Genomic DNA, 21,377 nt, shown 5'->3' with positions numbered 1-21,377 from the left:
TCTCGAGATGGTAGGCTGTAAACATGTGCAACCTGACTTCTAAACTCTTAAAAAGTTCCTTCCAGAAAATACTAGTAAATATTTTGTCTGGGTCTAACATAATGGACAGAGGTAACCCATATAGCTTCATCACTGAGTCTAGTAGGAGTCTTGCAACTTCTGAGGCTGTGAAGGGGTGAGATATACTTAGGAAGTGCTCGAATTTCATCCACATGTCCACTACTATGTCATGACCCCAAGGGCATTAGTTGTAATTGTTTGTATTTTCCTTAGTGTGTAGTGGTACTTGAGTTGTTAGTTGTAGTTGGTTAGTTGGTTGATAAATGAATAGTTGTAAACAGCTTATAAGTAGACTGTAGGTTAGAGAATAAGGCAATCAATGAATTGAATGAACATTTTGATTTCCCTCCCACTCTTTTCTCTCCCTCTCTACGTCTAAAATGTCCCCCTTTCTTCCTCAATTTCTCCCTCCAGTTTTGTTCTTTCCTCTTCAATTTCCTATTCAAACCCTACGAAATCCTAGGGTCGTGACATAGTACTGTCAAAAATAGTTGAAAAATATTCAATCTTGCTCCCCTTGAAGGGTTCAATGAAAATATATACAAGATAGCCTACCACAATAGGGAACTTCCAAATCTAGATTTGGAAATCTATACAATTTAGGATACAATCAAAGCAAAAAACAATATAATCTTCTAAAGGACATATCGCATCTTTATAGAAAGTAAAATCAATCAAGCAAGCATATCATGTCCAAGAATATGGACAAGATATCTCGTGTATCTTTAACACTCTCCCTCAAGATTGTGAGTGAATGTCATGCATTTCAATCTTGCTGATCAGTCTTTGACATACAATTGCAAGTAGAGACCTTTTGTCAAAACATCTGCTAATTGATCACTTGAGGATACAAATGGGGTGCAAATCATGCTATTGTCCAATTTTTCTTTAATAAAATGCCTATCTACTTCACAACATGCTTTATTCGGTCACGTTGAACTAGGTTGTGTGCAATGCTTATAGTCGATTTATTGTCACAATAGAGTCTCATAGGGGCTGCCCAATTGATCCCAAGGTTATCCAATAGTATCTTAAGCCACAATAACTCGCAGATCCCTAGAGCCATTGACCTGAACTCTGTTTCAGCACTTGACTGAGCCACAACATTTTGCTTTTTACTTCTCCATGTCACAAGATTACCCCCTAGGAATGTGCAATAACCGAATGTAGACCTTCTATCCACCATAGACACTGCATAATCAACATCTGTGTGTGCTTCAAGAGACATAGTTTCTCCCTTTTTGAATAGAATACCTTTTTCGGGGGGTACCCTTCAAGTAGTGCAAGATCCTATATACTTCTTTTAGGTGAGTTTCCTTTGGATTATGCATGAATTGGCTGACTACACTCACTACATAAGCAATGTCCGGCCGAGTGTGTGCTAGGTAAATGAGCCTCCCTACTAGTCTTTGATAGAATCCTTTGTCTACTACACCATCCTCTAGGACCTCCCCCAATTGGTGATTAGGTTCAATTGGAGTGTCAACTACCTTGCTTCCTAACATTTCTGTTTCAGTGAGTAAATCAAATATGTATTTTTGTTGCGAGATAAAAATCCCCTTCTTAGAATGAGCCACTTTTATTCCCAATAAATACTTGAATTTACCCGGCTCTTTAATTTCAAATTCTTTGATCAGACATTCTCTCAACATTTCCATGCCTTGCATCATCACCAGTGACTATAATGTCATTCACATATACCAATAATTTTGTCACTCCCCCGGTAGTTGAGTGATGTACAAACAAAGTATGATCTCTTTGACTTTGTTTGTATCCCATACCAAGCATAACCTTTGTAAAGCGGCCAAAGTCCAAACTAGGCTCTTGGTGATTGTTTCAATTCATACAAAGCCTTCTTTATTTGCACACCACTTTTTCCTTAGTTGGTAGACCAAAACCAGGAGACAACTCCATGTAAATCTCCTCCTTTAGGTCCCCATGCAAAAAGGCATTTTTAACATCATATTGTTGTAGTGGCCAACCTAAATTAGCAGTTAAGGATAATAGCACCTTTACCGTATTTAGTTTTGCAACTGGAGCAAAAGTATCCAGATAGTCTACCCCATAAATTTGTGTATATCTTTTAGCCACCAATCTTGCTTTGTACTTATCTAAGGACCCATGTGATCTATACTTTATAGTGTATACCCACCTACATCCCACCGGATGTTTCCCTTTAGGCAACCAAACTAATTCCCAAGTGTGATTCTTCTCAAGGGCTGCCATCTCAGCCTGCATGGCATTCTTCCAATTCTCATTACCTATGGCTTCAGAAAAGGTTTTGGGAATAGGAATGGTGTGTAGGCTAGTGAGAAAAGCTTTATGTCTAGGTGATAGTTTGGAATAGGTCATGAATAACTGTAGGGGATGTTTTATAGGTCCTTGTTCCTTTCTAAGGGCAATAGGAAGATCAAGATCACAATTAGAAGGTAGCTCATGCTTACTCGATTCAGGTTCAATATTGTGTATCATAGCTGATGTTTCAGGTTTAGTAGGAGAAATACCTGGTGAAATGTCAATAGGAATGGATAATTCAGTAGTAGGACTTGAATTAGATGTTGTAACCTGCATAGGTGGAGGAACTGGTGTTTTTCTCCTTGAGTAGACCTGCAGTGGACAGGAAGTAAGTGGTTGAGGCTTCCCTAGTATCATACTTGATGAATCCTTTGAGATAACAAAAGGGAGAGAAGAAGAGGGTAGGTCAAGAAGGAACAAATTCCTATCCTTATCCTCTGGTATGATATTCTCCCAAGGATAAGTCTAGATAAAGTAAGGAGTATCCTCAACAAAGGTAACATCTACTGAAATTAGAACTTTCTTGGTAGGAGGGTGATAGCACTTATAATCTTTTTGAGTGGAGAAATACCCAATAAAAACACACTTGAGGGTACGAGGATCAAGTTTACCTCTATTAGGAGTATGACATGGACAAAAGTGATACAACCAAACACTTTGGGTGTCAAACAGCTAGAGACATGATATTCTGGGAAGGTCTGGGTGAGGAGTTGAATTGGACTTTGGGAATCAAGATTTCGAGAAGGGAGCCTGTTAATGAGGAATGTGGCTGTTACTGCAGGCAGGAAGCATTGGAAGGCACGAAAAGCAACACCAGTGAGGAGAGTGGCGCCGGTGAATTGCTGGCATCAGTGAGCAGCAAAGCAGATCAGTAGGCATGAGCACTAGCAATCATGCGAGCAGCGCTGGCAAGGAGAGTGGCCTGGTGAACCCAGTGGTGGTTGGTCTGCAGCATTGAGGAAGTCAACAGCAGCAGTGTTGGTGAGAAGTTAAGCGGATTTGCAGGTGCTAAAGGCGAGCAGCACTGGTGAGAAACATGTGACCTGGTGAAGATGACAGTGGTTGGTGAGCAATGCCATGAAGTTGACAACTGCGGCATTGCGGCAATACTAGTTAAGGTTAGGATTAGGGTTTGGTTCTAATACCATGTAGAGGAATAAAATAATCTGTATATTTCTCAAATGTATAGACAAGGTATATACACAAGAGAACTATGTACCCTTAATTACAATAATACCCTTACTATATACTTTTATACTTCAACAAAGTGAATAGTTGACCTTAACATAGCTATGTTTTGAATCTTAAAAATTACTTCATCCATGTAAGACTTTCATGGATGCTGGGCTGAGGTTTTGGAACTGGGGGATGGTAATGGGAGTTTTGAGCCTTTTACTTTCTCAAAGAGGATAAGCTTGCTTCTTTGTGAGTAGAAGGTCTAAATAAGGGTAACCACAAAGATAATCCTCGTAAAGCAGGGGCTTCTGCACTGAGGACACACTTTTTATGTTCTCAAAATGTTAGGCAATTACATGCCCAATCACTGCACTCCCTGTAAGATAGTTACTGCAGCTTTAATGTATTAGATCTAGCAAGTGTTCATCTGTTCATTGGGTTTGCTAATTTTCTCCCTCATAATTTACCCCCTGTTATTCGCTATTGAAGGAGAGTTATCTGCAAATGCAAGGAGAAATAAAGGCCTGTATCCAGTGAGAGAATGATGTAAAAAGGCCTTTTGAGGCCTAAAATGCACTTTGGGATGAATAAATAAACTGGATTTTGGAATTGTGATACCATGCTATTTCACATATTTGATGGCATTGTGGCACCCCTTAAAAGTGACTGGATTGAACATTTGCTTCTGGATCTGATAATTTGTAATTTGTTGTAGTTGCATGATCCGGTATTATTGCCATGAACTGAACTCTATAATTTCTTGATTTGACAGCTGAATTTATTAGTTGCAACTAAAGTTGGTGAGGAAGGACTTGATATTCAAACATGCTGCCTGGTTATACGGTTTGATCTTCCAGAAACTGTCTCTAGTTTTATACAGTCAAGAGGTCGTGCACGCATGCCGCAATCTGAATATGCATTTTTGGTGGACAGGTTCTTTGTACAGCATATACACTATATGATTAAATCAATTTAGTTCCTTTATTAATGATAAAATATTTGTTTTTAAAAACCATGCAGGGGCAATCCGAAGGAGATGTATCTAGTAGAAAAATTTGAAAAGGATGAAGAAAAAATGAATGATGAAATTGCATCTGAAAGATCTCATGTGGAGATTGTTGACTTCAATGAAACGATATACAAAGTAGCTTCAACTGGTGCCACCGTCAGTTCTGGATATAGTGTCTTATTACTCCATCATTATTGTTCTAAACTTCCACATGATGAGTATGATACTTTTCTTTTAGTCTCTTTAATAGCTTTTTGAGTTCTGTGTAAGTTCTCATTAAGATATATGGAAGGTACTTTATGGTCCCAAAGTTGTTTATTTGTATGACTTCTTTAACAGATATTTCCACCCAAAGCCGGAATTCTTCAACTTTGATGATGAACAAGGGACATTCTGCCGACTAATTCTTCCTTCTAATGCTGCAATTCATGAAATTACCAGCTCACCACAATCTTCATCAGAAGCTGCTAAGAAAGACGCCTGTTTGAAAGCATGCAAAGAATTGCATAAATTGGGTGCCTTGTCTGAATTTCTCTTACCAGGTCAAGATGATGCAAATGAGGAATTGGTGCAAGACTTTTCTGATTCAGACAGCTGTGATGGTTAGGGAACACCAACAAGATACTAAATTTCAATGCCTCTTTCTCCTTTAAGTTGTGAGTTCTGTTAATTATGATTTTGTTTATTGGCAGATGAAACTTCAAGACAAGAATTACATGAGATGCTTGTTCCTGCTGCACTTAAAGAACCATGGACTGATGCAGAGGCTCCTGTTTGTCTTCACTTCTATTTTATAAACTTCAGTCCTAAGCCAGTAGATAGGATTTATGTGAAGTTTGGTCTTTTTGTGAAAGCACCTCTCCCAGTAGAGGCTGAAAGAATGGAGCTCAAGCTATGCCTGCCACGTGGCAGATTAGTGATGACAGAGCTTGTTCCATCAGGTGTTGTGAAATTTGATAGGGACGAGGTAGGCAACTATCTTTTTTGTCCAAAAAAAAATAAAACCAAAAAAAACTATTATGACACTGGACTTGATTGCCAACTTTTGGATTTTTACAGATTCTGCAGGCACAAAATTTTCAAGAAATGTTTCTCAAAGTCATCCTTGACCGATCAGAGTTAATTCATGATTTTGCTTCCTTAGGCAAAAATGGTTTTGGTGATTCCAGCACCTCAACTTTCTACTTATTGCTTCCTGTCTTTCTACATGAATCAGAGAAGACACTGAGTGTAGATTGGATGCTTATTAAAAGATGTTTATCATCACCAATTTTTACTACTCAAGAGGAAGCTCAAGTTGGTGTCTTTCCTCATTTAAGCAGCCACTTGGAACTTGCTAATGGTCCCCACAATATTAATGACGTCATAAATAGTTTGGTTTATGTTCCATGCAAGGACAGATTTTTCTTTATTTCTGATGTTGTTGCAGAGGAGAATGGATACAGCCTGCTAAAAGGTTCAACAAATCATATAGAGCACTATATTAAAGTGTAGGTAACTATATTGTGTACTTCTCAATTTTCTGCATATTTATTTGTGAGCGTGTGCATATTCAATATTGGCTTTCTCTTAAAGACATCATATATTGAACTAACTTGTTTTGATTTCCCCAAAATCTAAGAATCACTCGAGTTACCAATGTCTACTAAATGTTAAATGCAGTTCCACCTAGTGTAGGAAGTATGGCCTCAAGGACCTTAAGTGGTTCTTGCAACCTCTTATTTTATCTCGATTCTAATTGTCTCCTTAAGTAAGAGTTCAGATTATGTCCTTGAATACATCAGATTCAGTATACCACCTGGGGGCCCTGGATTGACAGGACTAACTCAAGTAAATAGCCTTTCTCGACTTTTGTTATTTAATGTAATCTCAGCTCTTATGTTGCCATTTTACCCCTTTTTTTGTTCTCTATTAAAAACATTGTATTACCTTTTGCTCCATATTCTTACTGTTTTACCCAACATTTCTGTTAACGTGTATATTTTTTGGCTATTGATAAAGTATTTTTACTTCCATTTCATTGGATGTGCAACTTAGCCATGTTTTGATGAGGTTTTTTTCATAGCCCCCCAAAACTCTTATCATCTCAGATTTGATGGGGTGCAAGATTACCCCAAGTCATGACAATCGTACAACATATACCGCCTAATATTATAACAATATCACGAGTCATCTTCTAATACAGTTTGCTGTCTATACTGTGTCTGAGATGATTTTAAGCAGAACCAATTGGACCCTTTCCCAGCCACAGTTGGTGCTTATCACACTACACAGACGAAAAAGGAAATTTTCCTCTCCTTTTCATCTCTATCAATTTCTACGCCATCTCATACCCATTTAGCTTATTTTGCAATATATATTTGATCTGAATTATACTAAAATATTTATTATCTAACTGCCTTTTAGTATCACAGTATAAATTCAGAAATGATACATCTGACAAAATTTGGATTTGAGATCAACCTTAGCTTCTCTTACATTGAATGCCTTGAAAATTATAGAAGGGAATGAAACTATGACAAAAGTTCTAGGCTTCTTAGCTTTGATTCCCCCAAATAGTGTCTTTCCTTGATTCAACAAAGCTCAATGAACTGATAACCAATATATTAGCACAGAAACTGAACACTTGAAAGCAATCTTTCGTTCAAAATTTGAAATTGAAATAATGAGTATCTTTATATGAAATTCTATAAGGGTGCAGCTCTCTTTTAAACCCCGAAGAAATCAGCTTAAAACATTAATTTATCCTTTGCTCAATTGCATTCTCACAATATTTCATAGTGTGGCTCACTAGGTTGATCCCTATGTTATTTACAAAACTTCAATATCTTGTTTGTTCTTATAAATGGCTATTCATTCTCAATTTATTAGGTGCTTTGATTTAAGGATCACAATAAAGAATTTTGTTGACCAAAAAATGCCTTCTTTTCCCATGAGTATGCATACTTTTATCAGGATATTAACCAGTTCAATTGCTTCACCATCATTCTTCATATTTTTTATGGATTCCAGTTATTTTAGGGTGTAAAAAATTTATTTGTTATATTTTTTTCAACTTTATAATGATATCCCTTTAAATGTGATTGTACCATGTTGTGTTTGTGCTGTTCGTATCTATGCCATTTTGCTTGAGATAGGATATTTTTGTTCTATTGTTTCATAATAAATTTTTTAACTTTGGAGGAAGGGGATATTGTTTATTTCTCAAAGAATGTTTGCATGATGATGAAGAAGCTTTTACATTTTTAATCAAATTATAATTTTGCAAAATATGTTCCTTCTAGTACTCTAAAAAATTTTAGTAGCTTATTGAACATAAAATACATAATATTTTATCCTAGATTGTTTACTTATCTGAATGTGGTTTAGTCGTTTTGACTAGCGGGCATGAATTTATATGAATTGAAATGCCTTGAAATTTGAGGAAGTAGAGTTTAGCGTTATGTATCTGATACAAATATTCTTTTTTGATGATTCTTATTTTGATGTTCTTGATTGTAAACTGCAATTATGATTGAAGCCAAAGTTCCAACTATATGCCCTTTCTGAGAATACTTTCTACTAGTATTGATTAACGTTAAATTACTTAATCCTGACGAGTGTTTGACATTTTATAATGGCTTGAGCATTGGTTTGCTATTTCTCTAATTTCTGTTATTTATTTAGCATTATTTCTCTGCTAATCTTTTTGATGGTTTTTTTTTTTTTTTAATTCCATAAATCAGGTTTGGCATTCATCTTTTATACCCTGATCAACCTCTTCTAAAAGCAAAACAGCTTTTTTGTTTGGATAATTTACTAAGAAAGAGAGGGAATTCAGGTACTGAAATAGTTTATTTTTAACTTCTCTTTGTTAATGCTGTTGCAAATTCTTTGTTATGTGGAAATCACAACCCAAATCCTTTGTAACATTTTTAATGTGGATATCACTTGTCTAGTTTGTTATGCTCATTGTTTCGTACTTGGTTAATTTTTTGTATAAAAAGTAATAATTTCTTTTGTGGCTCCTTGTTGAATTTATCTTACTTGTTATTTAAAATGTATATTACATGGACTCTTTGAAATTTATGATTTTTTTTCTTTTCCAATAAGAATCTACTAAAATCTAATAACCATGTTCAACTGTTAATATTTGAGTAAGGTTCAATGGGTCTAGTTGGACATGCACTTGACAAATATTGTAACATTTTTAATGTAGATATCACTGGTCTAGTTTGTTATGCTAATTGTTTCGTACTTAGTTAATTTTTTGTATAAAAAGTAATTATTTATTTTATGGCTCCTTGTTGAATTTTTCTTCCTTGTTATTTAAAATGTATATTATATGGACTCTTTGAAATTTATGAATTTTTTTCTTTTCCAATAAGAATCTCCTAAAATCTAAGGTAACCATGTTTCTGTTGATATTTGGGTAAGGTTCAATGTGTCTAGTTGGACAAGCACTTGATAAATATTGTAAGCACAATGCAGTTTTACTTTAGAGTTATGTATTGGATGTGCACTACATGCTTAAGGTGTTTTGCTAATTATTATTATTAGGTTGGTAACAGCCTTAAGTCTTGACCAAGAATAATGTTGTCAAGAGATGTTGTAGATTACATAATTGATGTTCTTCTTCTTCCTCTTTCTCTTCTTATGTTGTAGTAGAGCCTTTAGGGAGACCCTTCGATAGGGTAGCTTCCTCGGTGGCACCGTGCCGCGGAAGAGTCTTCGAGGATCTTCGAAGGCCCCTTCGGGGTTGATCTAGCCCAAAGGCCCAGCTGGCCTTGCACTACAGCCTTTGAGTTTAACCACACCTCCGAAGACCTTTGAAGAAGTCCTCTAGTAACTTAACCCAGGTCTTCTTTACTAAAGACTTGGCCAACCCCTCTTCGGGGCTTCCCATGCTCAAAGATCACTCTTCGGGCACTTTAGGGCCTTCCGATCCTAACCCGAGACACTCGAAGGCCTAGCACTCGCACCAAACATAGTTGTTAAAGGCGCGTCTAAGCGCAAGGCGCCAGTTCGGTGCCTCGCCCGAGGCAAGGCAAGGCGAGGCGAGGCGATTCGATTTCAGCGAGGCCCTCACCTTGCATGATGAGGCGCCGGGGCGAGAGGCGCGCCTCATGAAACCTAGGTTAAATTTAATTAAAAGATGGAGCCCAATTCGCTCCTCACTCCATCTTCCTCTCCTCTCCAGCATGTATACATTACAACATATTTACATTTCTTTAGTTTAAGTAAATGTCCACATTTTCTTTAATTTATATTTTACCTTCCATTTACTTTAATACATAAATGTAAATAAGAAAGTATCCCCCATTTGGATTCAATAAAAATATCTAAAAAATCAAAATCCATAACAATAAGAAAATAGAATTTTGGTTTTAGTACAAACTCGGGATTTAACGATTTTACCACCCCCAAAATACATACCTACTATTTCTTGAAAAATTCATTAAAAATCTTTTTAACAATAATGAATATTAGCTATCAAAATATCGGGAGATAGTTTTTCAAGATGAAAACATTTTCTTATATGTCTCTTTTTAATGTGCTAATCTTCCAGACTTAGAAAAATAACATTTTTCAAAATGAAAATATTTTCTTGATTGTGGACTTGTAGTGTTTATTGATTGTGGATTTGTAGTGTTTATGTGTTTGTTTAGAATTTTGCATGATGATTGGTACTTGTTTGAGTTTGAACTTTGATGATGTTTCTAGTTTAGAATTTACATGATAATTGAATCAACTTTGATGTTGTTAGTTTAGAATTTGAAGATGATGAATCATGAATGATATGCATGTGTTATTATTGATTAATTGATAGTTTGTGATTTTACAAGATTTTGAGTTTTTTTTTTCTAAAAGGTGTGCCTCGCTTCGTAAAGGCGCACCTTGCCTCGTGTGTCTCGCGCCTCAGGCTCCAAGACCCTTCGCGCCTCGTGCCTTTCAAAACTATGGCACCAAAAGGGTTCTGCCAGATGCCTCTGTGTATGCATGCCACGTGTCCCTGTCCTCTAGTGACTATAAATACTCTTGGACCAACACCTTTGAGAGCCTAGAAATAACCTGAGGGTATAATCTGAAGGCATAACCTGAAGACATAATCCGAAGGGTCAGAACCCTTCCAAAGCCCATACTTGTGCAAACACACCCATCCGAAGGGTCCCAACCATTCTAAAGCTGGCACCATACACCTACACTTAGCATCTGCAACTTCATTTGCCTCACTAACATGGCTGACTTAGGTATCAGAGGGCCTACACGGAAGGAATCCCTGCATGCCTTCTGACCGTCCTCTATTTTGCAAATTCGAAAACTCGAGGACCCCTTCAGGATAGCCCATCCATGAGTGCAGGCCTAGAACTCTTCAAACCCATAGACCCCTTCCGGGTCCTGACACCTTTGAAGACTCCCTTCGGGGTTTAGCTAGTAAGACCAGCCCTGAAGCCCTCCTTTGGGCCCTATCATTGGCTAAAGACCCCTCGGATCCGCCTTCATCCGAAGACCCTTCAAGACCCCCCTTCGGGTGTCCCCTCAAGGTGATTACTAAGGTCTTCTCACTACTCTCCCGAACAGCGAATCGAGCCATTTCCCAGTCACCTTCCTAATTCCTTGTCATCTTAGCCCCCACTGACCCCAAGATGAGTTTCCTTTGAGACAAACAAGTTTCAATTGTTATAGTACGACAACAACATCTTCTTTCTTTTCTAATGGCAAATGGTTAAAAGAAGTTTGACATTTGCAAAGAGAGTCTGGAATTCCTATAGAGATGCCAAGTTGATAGAGTGGTAATTATGATGGAAACCTGTGCAACTGGTGGTTGACACACAGATATTAAATTGGAATGGGATTAAAACTGAGTTTTATGTGTTGCGTTTAGTGGCCCTATGTTACTCTTACAGATGTCTTGAGTTAAGGATGCTAAGAGAATCTTGAAGAAGGCATTGGGTGGATTTGGAGGTGGTGTAATGACCACTAACGGTGCTTTTCTCCATATCAGCAGTGTCTTGGCAATTTTCTTGGATATAATTCAATGTCTTATGAGCCGATAAATTAAGACCAACTTAACTTTATCTTGAACTTTGATTGAGGCACCATGGTGATTTATTGGTATTAGAGTTGATAGAGGTCCACTATTTTGTATGTGCAGATTATATTTGTGGATGATGGTTACTTATGATCTATCTCTATCTCAAAGGATAGAGGAGTCCCACTATCTTGTGCATGAGGTCTACTTGTGGGCATAAGAGAGTTGGGTAGAGCCCACTTTGTAATTGGTGTTGGCTACATGAATTGTAGGTCACCACTTATTTCTATCTATGGTCACATTTCCTGATCTGATTTGTCTCCAAGGATCTTGTGTTGCCCTGAAAAAAAAAAAAAAATGTTAGTTTGAGTTGTGAGCTTATAGCCCAATGACAGTGTCAGGACCTCATGTCTTGATAGGGAAATTAGGGTTAAGGAAGGGAGAAAGAAGGAAAAGAAATCGAAAAAGAGAATTCTGTGGGGGAGAAGTTGAAGAGTAACTTGGTTATGAATTTCCATAAACCTCTTATTGAATCAGGAGCTTTTATATAGCCCCTCTTTCCCACCAACCTTTGTCAATTACAATTCTTAACAACCTGATGATTACACCTCTCCAACAAAACTAACAACTACAACCTCCTAACTACCCAGACTAACATCATAACTATCTCTTGTTACATCACTAACTGCCTACTGTTACAATCATAGGAAAGCAAAATACAATTTTGTCCCGAATTCCACATAGGGTCCTGATAATTACCCCCTCGTTGAGAGCTTTCTTGTCCTCAAGAAAGAGAGAGAAGCCTGGTTGACTGAAGAAACTACCGTAGTAGGTCAGGGAGGTATTCCCACATATTGTTATTAGGGTGGAGATGGGTCCACTGGACTAACACCTGAGTAATACGGTTCCCCTGCTTGTAGATCACTCGCCTATCCAATATCAAAGCCAGTTCCACTAGAGGAGAAGCATTGGAACCCAAATCCAGTAGAGTTGAGGAAATCGGTTGTGCTCCTACCGACTTCTTGCGTTATGAGACATGGAAGACCAGATGTATATGGGAATTGGCAGGTAGTTGCAGCTGATAAGCAACAATTCCAAATTTTGCTACTATTAGAAAGGGCCCGAAGGACTTGGGACTTGGTTGTAAGTAAGGGCTCACTGATGAAAGTGTCTTAACTTCAAATAAATCGTATCCCCAACTAAAAATACACACTCACTGATTTGTCGATCATCAAATTGTTTCATCCAATTCTAGGCATAAGCCAACTCCTTCCTTAGGACTTGCAATACCTCCTGCTACTGTTGTAAATAATCATTAACCGCAACCACCGATGAAGGGGGCAATGTGGCAAGCAAGTAGGAAGGTTTATAGCCATATAAAGCTTAAAAAGGAGACATCTTGATAGAGCTATAGCAGCATGAATTGTACCACCATTGTGCTGAGGAAAGCCATTTGTGCCAAGTCCATGGTTGTGCGATGCAAAGATAGCGTAAATAGGTCCCAAGGCATTGGTTTGCCCTCTTCATTTGACCGTCTGTCTCCGGATGATTGGTGTGGACACATGTAGAAAAACTCTCAATGACTTAAACAAGTCCCGCCACATAAGGTTAGTAAAAACCTTGTCCCAATCCGGGACTATAGTTTGTGGCACCCCATGTTGGATGACTACCTGATCCAAAAATTCTTGAGCCATTTCTTGCGTTGTGAAGGGATGAGAAAGACCTATAAAGTGGGCAAACTTAGTGAACCGATCTACCACTACCAATATGCAATTTTTGCCCTCCGACCTTTGTAATCCTTTTACAAAGTCCATGGAAATACCGATCCACGCCTACTCTGGTCTTTCTAAGGGTTGTAACAACCCTGGAGTTTACATCGACTCGTGCTTACAATGCTGACACATGTCACATGCCATTACATATTCCTATACACTCCTCTTAAGGCTGGGCCAATAGAACAATTGCTTGACTTTGTGGTATGTGCTTCTTATGCCTGAATGTCCCACCACTGGTGATCCATGTGATGCCTGTAAGATTTTGGTTTTAAGTTGACTGCAGTTCCCAATCACGATTCTGCCATGAAATCTGATTGAACCATTAGATATAGTGTACTTTGGTTTACTAAAGGGGTCTGAAGGGAAACACCAACTATTGGAGTATCAATGCAAGAGTTTAACCAGTTTTCAAAAATATTTTCTAAAAACGCTAAAAAAGCTATGGAAATAAACATCAAAAACACCTTGCAAGACCCGTTTCCAATGACCATATGCAATGCAAGACTAAACCATTCCATAGGGAATTTAGTATATATATCTCACAGAACTTTCAAGGCCGATGTTGAGGTTGAAATCCTCACTGGATAGCAACACTTCGCTACCGAACAGCTCCCGAACAGAATTTTGGTTAGACCAAACTGACCCCCGAAAGCACGGGACGTCTAGTCAGTCCACGCTCTAGTGAATGGTTGAATCCTTCAACTCACTCTATGTGCTAGCCAGAGAGAGTGAGGGAGATTGAGTTGAAAATGGGTTCAAACTGTTGAAGGAATTAAGTTGTATTATGTTCTTTAGTTTGTATCAGTTAGTATTCTGTTTGTAAGCTTAGTTTGTAGTTTGTTGTAAGCTGTTATGTTTAAAGTGTTATTAGGAGTCTAAGCCTATCATATAAATAGGCTTAACATTTCTGTTTTGAATAACAGTTGGATGAGGCATTATTTCAAATTCTCTTTTCTTCTTTTGTTGTTTCTCTCAATCCTTTAATCATCATTACATGGTATCAGAGCCTTGTGACAAACGTCCATGGCTTCGAATCGTGATTATAGTGCCTCGTCACTACCTCGATTAGATTATTCTTCTGATTCGCAAGTCGATTTTCCATCTGTTGCAAAATCATTGAATTTTGTTCCGATCAAGCTTAACACCAATAACTACTTGTTTTGGAAAGCTCAAGTGCTTGCAACTATCTGAGCTTTTGATCTTGTTTCCTTCATTAACGAGTTTCAATCACCTTCGAAATACATTCCAGATTCGAATACGAGTGCAGATGTTTCGAATTAGATGATTGTGAATCCAGCGTATCTGATGTTGATTCGTTCTAACTAGTTTCTTCTTGGTTGGTTGTTCTCGACGATAGATAAGGAAGTCCTTGCTCAAGTAATTCACTGTGAATCGTCGAAGGAGGTATGGTCTTCTCGAGACTCTTTATTCACAACAAACTATTGCCAAATCATTTCAGTTGAAACAACAGTTCAGGTCAGTTAAGAAAAACTCACTTTCAGTGAATGATTTCATTTTACGTATCAACACTATTGCGCATGCTTTAGCTGCAATCGGTGAACCCCTAGGAGATAAAGATTTTTTGTTAGCCATTTTAAATGGATTGGATCATGACTATGACACTGTAGTGAGCCTAATTACCTACCAGATGGATGAAATCAATTTAGAGAAAGTGCAGTATCTATTGCTTATGCATGAGCAATGGCTTATGTCTAAGAATTCTGTTGATTTGTCATTTGTGAATTTTGATTCTGCTATTAATGTGAATGTTGCAGCACATGGTGGTAGATCTGGTAATGGTTCTGTCAATAACTCTAGAGGAGGATATATGTCTCGTGGAGGAGGTTTTGTGAATCGAGGTGGTAGAGGTAGAGGCCGATTTGGTGGTCGACGGATTTATTGTCAATTGTGTGACAAACCTGGCCACTTCGTTGACAAGTGCTATCATCGATTTGATAGAAACTTTCAACGTCCTTCTAGTCAAGGATTTGGTCAATCTGGTCGAGGAGGTGGAAGTATTTTTCAGAATCAAACAGAGCCATATGCATTTTTTACTAGTCCAAGTGAATCTAACGAAGTTTTTATGGCTGATCTAGGTTCTACTTCCTCCTATAATTCTCCAGCTTCTTATCCAGCCTCAGTTTGTCCGTATCAGTATAATACTCAAGCTTCTTATCAGCCTTCCGCATCTAATTCTCCTTGGTTTGTTGATTCTGGCGCCACAAATCATATCACAACCAGTCTCAATAACTTGTCTTTGTCGTCTCCTTATCAAGGCACTGATAAGGTAACTGTTGGAGATGGTAAGTCCTTGCCTATCTCTCATATTGGTGTTGGTCATTTACAAACTCAATCCAATTCTCGATGAGTTCTTTCTTTACCTCATATTCTTCATGTTCCTCATATGAAGAAAAGTCTTCTTAGTATCCCTCAACTCACAAGAGATAATAATGTTGTTGCTGAGTTTAACTCTACCTCTTGTTTGATTAAGGACAAGTACTCCGGGCTGGTATTACTCCGAGGAACTCTTAGAGATGGTTTGTATCAGCTGGTTTCAACCTTTGATTCTACTGTGCCTACATCATCTCAGACCATTACTTCTTCCAAAACCTCTGACATTGCTGCCAATCATTGTTTCAAGACTTCAAATGTTGTTTCTTCCTTTCCTGATAGCAATTGTATATAGCAGAATCTAATTTTACCAGATGTGCCTCTGAATGCCAATGTAACTCAAGCAGTTTGTATAGGACAACAGTGGCATGCCAAATGAGGGCACCCTGCATTTCATGTATTGAAGCATGTCTTGAATAAAATTCAAGTTTCTTGTCCATAATCTGCTGTTTCATTTTGTGATTCGTGTAAGGTTGGAAAGTCACATAAACTTCCATTTTCCAATTGTCCTATTTCAGCTAAACATCCTTTGGAGTTAGTTTACTCAGATGTTTGGGGTCCTGCACCTGTTGTCTTTGTTGAGGGTTATCGTTACTACATTGTTTTTGTTGATGCCTATACCCGATATTCATGGCTTTATCCTTTAAAGTTGAAGTCTAATGCCCTCCAAACTTTCATTAATTTTCATAAACTTGCTGAGTTGCAATATAGTTTTAAATTGAAAGCTCTTCATACTGATAATGGAGGTGAATTTAAAGCCTTTTTACCCTATCTACGTTCCTATGGCATACAACCTCGTTTTCCTTGTCCTCACACACCTCAATAGAATGGTGTTGCTAAAAGAAAGCATCATCACATTGCTGAAATGGGTCTAACCTTACTTGCTCATGCTCACATGCCTTTGTCTTTTTTGTTTTCAGCCTTCCAAACTATTGTTTATCTCATTAACTTTTTGCCCTCTGTTGTTCTTCATTTTCATTGTCCATTTGAGCTACTTTATCATAAATAACCCAACTATCTTGCTCTTCAACCTTTTGGCTGCACTTGTTTTCCCTATCTTAGACCTTACAATCGACACAAATTTGACTTTCATTCTTCTAAGTGTGTTTTTATTGGATATAGCCATGATCATGCGGGTTATAAATGTTTGCACCCATCGGGCATAATTTATATTTCCAGACATGTTCATTTTAATCCCGATGAGTTTCCCTATCCTTCCTTGTTTCAGTCATTCGGGAAACCTTCATCTGTGCCTCATTCTTTTGGATCGTCAACTACACTTTTTCATTCTCTTCCTTCATTTTCTTCCAGTGTTCCTCGGGTATCTTAGTTGGTTGTTCCTCCTTTATCAAATTCTGATTTTGTTGCCTCAGCAGACAACTCTCCTGTGTCTTTTTCGTCCTCTAGTTCTTCTTCTAATCATTCTTCAGTTCAGCCTTCTCAACCTCCTTGTTTACCTAAATATCAACTTCCTCCTGCACCATCTGTTCATCCTATGCTTACTCGTTCTCAAGCTAGGCAATCTTTGGTCTCTTCTCCTCATGTTCTCTTCACTTCTGTAGAAGCTAGTACATTTCATGAAGCTCTCCTAGATTCTCACTAGACTAAAGCTATGCAAGAGGAGTTTACTGCTTTGCAGTCCAATCACACCTGGGATTTGGTTCCATTTTCCTCTGATATGAATCTCATCGGGTACAAATGGGTGTTTCGTGTTAAGTATAAATCTGATGGCTCCATTCTTAGACACAAGGCTCGGTTGGTAGCTAAAGGTTTCTTACAAACACCGGGTATTGATTATGGAGAGACTTTTAGTCCGGTTGTTAAGGCTCCCACCATTTGGGTTCTCTTTTCATTGGCTGTTAGTTTTGGGTGGGATATTCAACAAGTTGATATCAATAATGCCTTTTTAAATGAAGACTTGACTGAGGATGTATACATGACCCAACTAGAAGGTTTTACTGATTCTCAGTTTCCTTCTTATGTTTGTAAACTTCGAAAATCTCTTTATGGCCTAAAGCAAGCTGCAAGAGCTTGGTATACCAAGCTACGACAGGCTTTACATGGTTGGGGTTTTGTTCAGTCTATATTTGATGCATCTTTGTTCATTAAACGAACTGCTAAGGCGGTATATTTCTTTTGGTGTATGTAGATGATATTCTTGTCACTGGCTCAGATTCTTCTACTCTTAAGGACTGTATTCATGATTTAAATACCTACTTTGGTCTCGAAACGCTTGGGTCTGTTAACTATTTCCTTGGCTTTGAAGTGTTTCAGAATGAAACTGGGTTATATCTCACTCAGTCCAAGTATACATTGGATTTGTTGCATAAAGCTGGTATGTAGGATTGCAAACCATGTGAGACACTAGTGGTTTTGGGAACTTCTTTTACTGATGAAGGTGTTGATTTCTTGGATCCCTCTCTCTATAGAACCATTATTGGTTCTCTTCAATACTTAACCTATACCAGACCTGATAATCTCTTTTGTGGTAAATCGGCTTAGTCAATTTCTATCTGCTCCTAAAGACCAGCATTGGACAGCTTGCAAGCGCTTGCTTCGCTATTTGAAAGGTTCCACTGGTTTAGGGTTGTTGTTTACACCTGCCCCCTCTGATTTGGCTTTGACAGTGTTCACAGATGCACACCATGCTGGCTGCAAGCTAACTAGAAAATCAACCAATAGTCTTTGTGTTTTTCTTAGTTCTAATTTGCTGGTTTGGAGTTTAAGGAAACAGTCAGTTGTCGCTCGTTCAATAAGAGAAGCCAAGTATCATTCCATGGCCCAAGGTGTTACAGACGTTATGTGGTTAGAGTCCTTGTTTACTAAATTAGGATATTCTTTATCCCAAGTTCCTATCCTATGGTGTGACAACCTAAAAGCAAAAAGCATAGCCGAGAATCCAGCATTCCATTCTTGTACAAAGCATATTGAAATTGATGTTCATTTTGTTAGAGAAAAAGTTGAGAATGGTGAGATTGATATTCGGTATGTGCCTACTATGTATCAAGTTGCAGATATCTTTACTAAAGGTTTGTCAAGGGATAGGTTTTCTTTTCTCTGCAGCAAGCTTGGGCTTCGGTTAGGAGTTCATTCTTTTATGTCTAATGCAGATGCTACCACTGAATTGAGGGGGAATGTTGAAGGAATTAAAGCTTGTTGAAGCTTGTTGACTGGAGGTCTATATTGAGGGGGAATGTTGACGGAATTAAGTTGTATTATGTTCTTTAGTTTGTATCAGTTAGTATTATGTTTGTAAGCTTAGTTTGTAGTTTGTTGTAAGTTGTTATGTTTAAGTGTTATTAGGAGTCTAAGCCTATCATATAAATTGGCTTAACATTTTTGTTTTGAATAATAGTTGGACGAGGCATTATTTCAAATTCTCTTTTCTTCTTTTGTTGTTTCTCTCAATCCTTTAATCTTCATTACACAAAGGATAGGGAAATTCCAACCCAATAACAATCTCACTGTTATGGTGGAGTTGCTACTATAGCAATATGAACAAAGAGGGGTGCAATGGAGGAAGGGGGCAAGGAGATAGGGTTTCTGGACTCTCTTGAGGGAGAAGAACAACTTAGGCCGGGAGAGAATCGTACAAGCCAGACCCTATATCTTGTTCTCCATCGTCATATATCATATATATACGTGCCCAAAATTGGAAACCCTAGCTGCTTTGCATAAACGAACAAATCAGCCATAGGAGAGAGAGAGGAGACCAAGGGGCAACAAGAAGGACACACGTCGTTGCCCCTCTTGTCCTCCCATTGTCCTCTCGTGCCACATGCCCCTCTTTCCATTTCAAATATGACAAATCGATCAACAATTCGCGACCCTTTGCAACAAAAACCGTCGATAGTTTCAAAGGAACTATCGACCGTTTTGCTCGATTGGTTGACAGAATCGGTCGACAACCTTCAAAAGTTGTTGACCGTTTTTCTTCCATTTGATCAAGTTTCTATAAATTGCATTTAGGCCCGCAAGTAACACTAAATGACCTTTTCACCATCCCATGATGAAACCGAGGCCCCCATTAACTCTTAATGGTGTACTTGTCAACTCTTAATATTTGCTCCTTATTTATTTGATCATTGAACCCGATCCATTAACTCTTAACGGTAACGTTAACTCTTAATGACGATTTCAACTTTAATTGCTTAGTCAACCACCACACCCGGATATGCGTGTGATCTTTTAGATTCACTACTAAGTAACAATCAGGACACATCAAACTTTTTGACATCGACCAAACATTTTGGTTTACAACAAGGATCTATCCATCTCCCCGATGTACCCCGAAAGACCCTGAGTGACAACTAGTATTATGTTAGGGCAATCTTATCAGTAATGAAGTCTTACTTCAGAATAGAACCTATTTGGCCTTTCAATTCCCGTGTACTATAGTCTCTCCATCGATTATCATCTCGATTGAGTGAGAGTCTTGGACTGATCAAACTCACTAACTCGATGATTATGCCAAAATTAGTGTGGTGAGATTGAGATGACACATCGTAATTCCTTTCGACATTGGAACACTTTCCAATCAGGTGTACTTTGGCCAGTGGTTTCTTCAATCAAGACCACCACTAATTGCATAGGATGTTCACCTCACGCCAGAGGTCGATGGATCCCATAAGCAATTACATGTCTCCATACGCCATTACATAACCACATAGTGGGAGGTTCGGTGAGCAGGGAATGATGGACATAGTGGAAGAATTTAATAGGTTGAAGCAGGATGGTACAATGCAAGAGTACCAACTAAAATTTGAAGAGTTGGAGTCCCTGATGTTGAGTAGGAACCCCTTCCTTACTGAAGAATACTTTGTATCTAGCTTTGTGAGGGGTTTGAATGATGAGATTCGATCTGCAGTTAAATGTTGAAATCATAGACCATACAAGAGGGGGTTGAGAGGGCTTCATTGCAGGAGTTAACGATGGAGACCTTAATGAAGAAACAGAGGGGATAGAATAGGGGAGGAAATCCAGGAATAGTACTATCTGGAGGAAGCATGCCTTAAGGGGAGGAATAGGAATGAGATACCTAACTACAGCTCCCTCTAACCCGAGCTTACATCAGAAGGATAAGCTCATAGAGCAAAGGAGATAAGTCGGGCTATGTTTTAGATGTGAGGATTGGTACTCACCCAGACATTAGTGCAAGAAACAGCCTCTCCTATTGGATGGAGTGGAAGAGGAAGAGGAAGAGGAAGAGGAAGAGGAGGAAGATCTGGCCGTAATAGAGGATGTAGAGGAAGAGGACAATGGGGCTATTTCCTTGCATGCAATCAAGGGAAAGCAAAATCATTAAGGTGGAAAGAAGAATTCAAGAAAGCACTCTTATGGTCTTGATAGACAGTGGGAGCACCTACAGTTTTATTGATGAAGGAATGACCAAAAGGATGAATTGCAAATTGGCTAACAGTCAACCCTTGTTTGTCATTGTAGCTAATGGGGATAGAGTGGTCGGTAGATCAGTGTGTGTGAGGTTTCTATTGGGAAATGCAAAGAGAAGATTTTTGAGATTGCTCAAGTTGGGGGGGCTGCCATATCATGCTAGGAGTTGATTGGATGAGGGGAGTTAGTCCAATCAACTTTAATTTCATCAAATAAAGGTGACCCTAGAGAAGGATGGGAGGATGGTGGTGTTGCAAGGGAACATGGA

General features: G+C 38.4%; 1 protein-coding gene across 3 annotated transcripts in view; it reads left to right on the top strand.

Moving 5' to 3' along the window:
- LOC127805999 (dicer-like protein 4) overlaps positions 1-21,377 on the top strand; it is a 77,970-nt gene that overhangs the window by 41,052 nt on the left and 15,541 nt on the right. For all 3 annotated transcript variants that reach the window (XM_052342917.1, XM_052342916.1, XM_052342915.1), the window contains exons 12-17: positions 4,304-4,464; positions 4,552-4,758; positions 4,880-5,142; positions 5,233-5,507; positions 5,600-6,030; positions 8,266-8,360. In XM_052342917.1, coding sequence (XP_052198877.1) covers positions 4,304-4,464; positions 4,552-4,758; positions 4,880-5,142; positions 5,233-5,507; positions 5,600-6,030; positions 8,266-8,360 — 1,432 coding nt within the window. The remainder of the gene's footprint in view (positions 1-4,303; positions 4,465-4,551; positions 4,759-4,879; positions 5,143-5,232; positions 5,508-5,599; positions 6,031-8,265; positions 8,361-21,377) is intronic.

This window comes from Diospyros lotus, chromosome 7, assembly GCF_014633365.1.
Source record: "Diospyros lotus cultivar Yz01 chromosome 7, ASM1463336v1, whole genome shotgun sequence".
Classification (NCBI taxonomy): Eukaryota; Viridiplantae; Streptophyta; class Magnoliopsida; order Ericales; family Ebenaceae; genus Diospyros; species Diospyros lotus.
The sequence above is the reverse complement of the archived record's forward strand: the minus strand, read 5'-3'. Positions and strand labels throughout refer to the sequence as shown.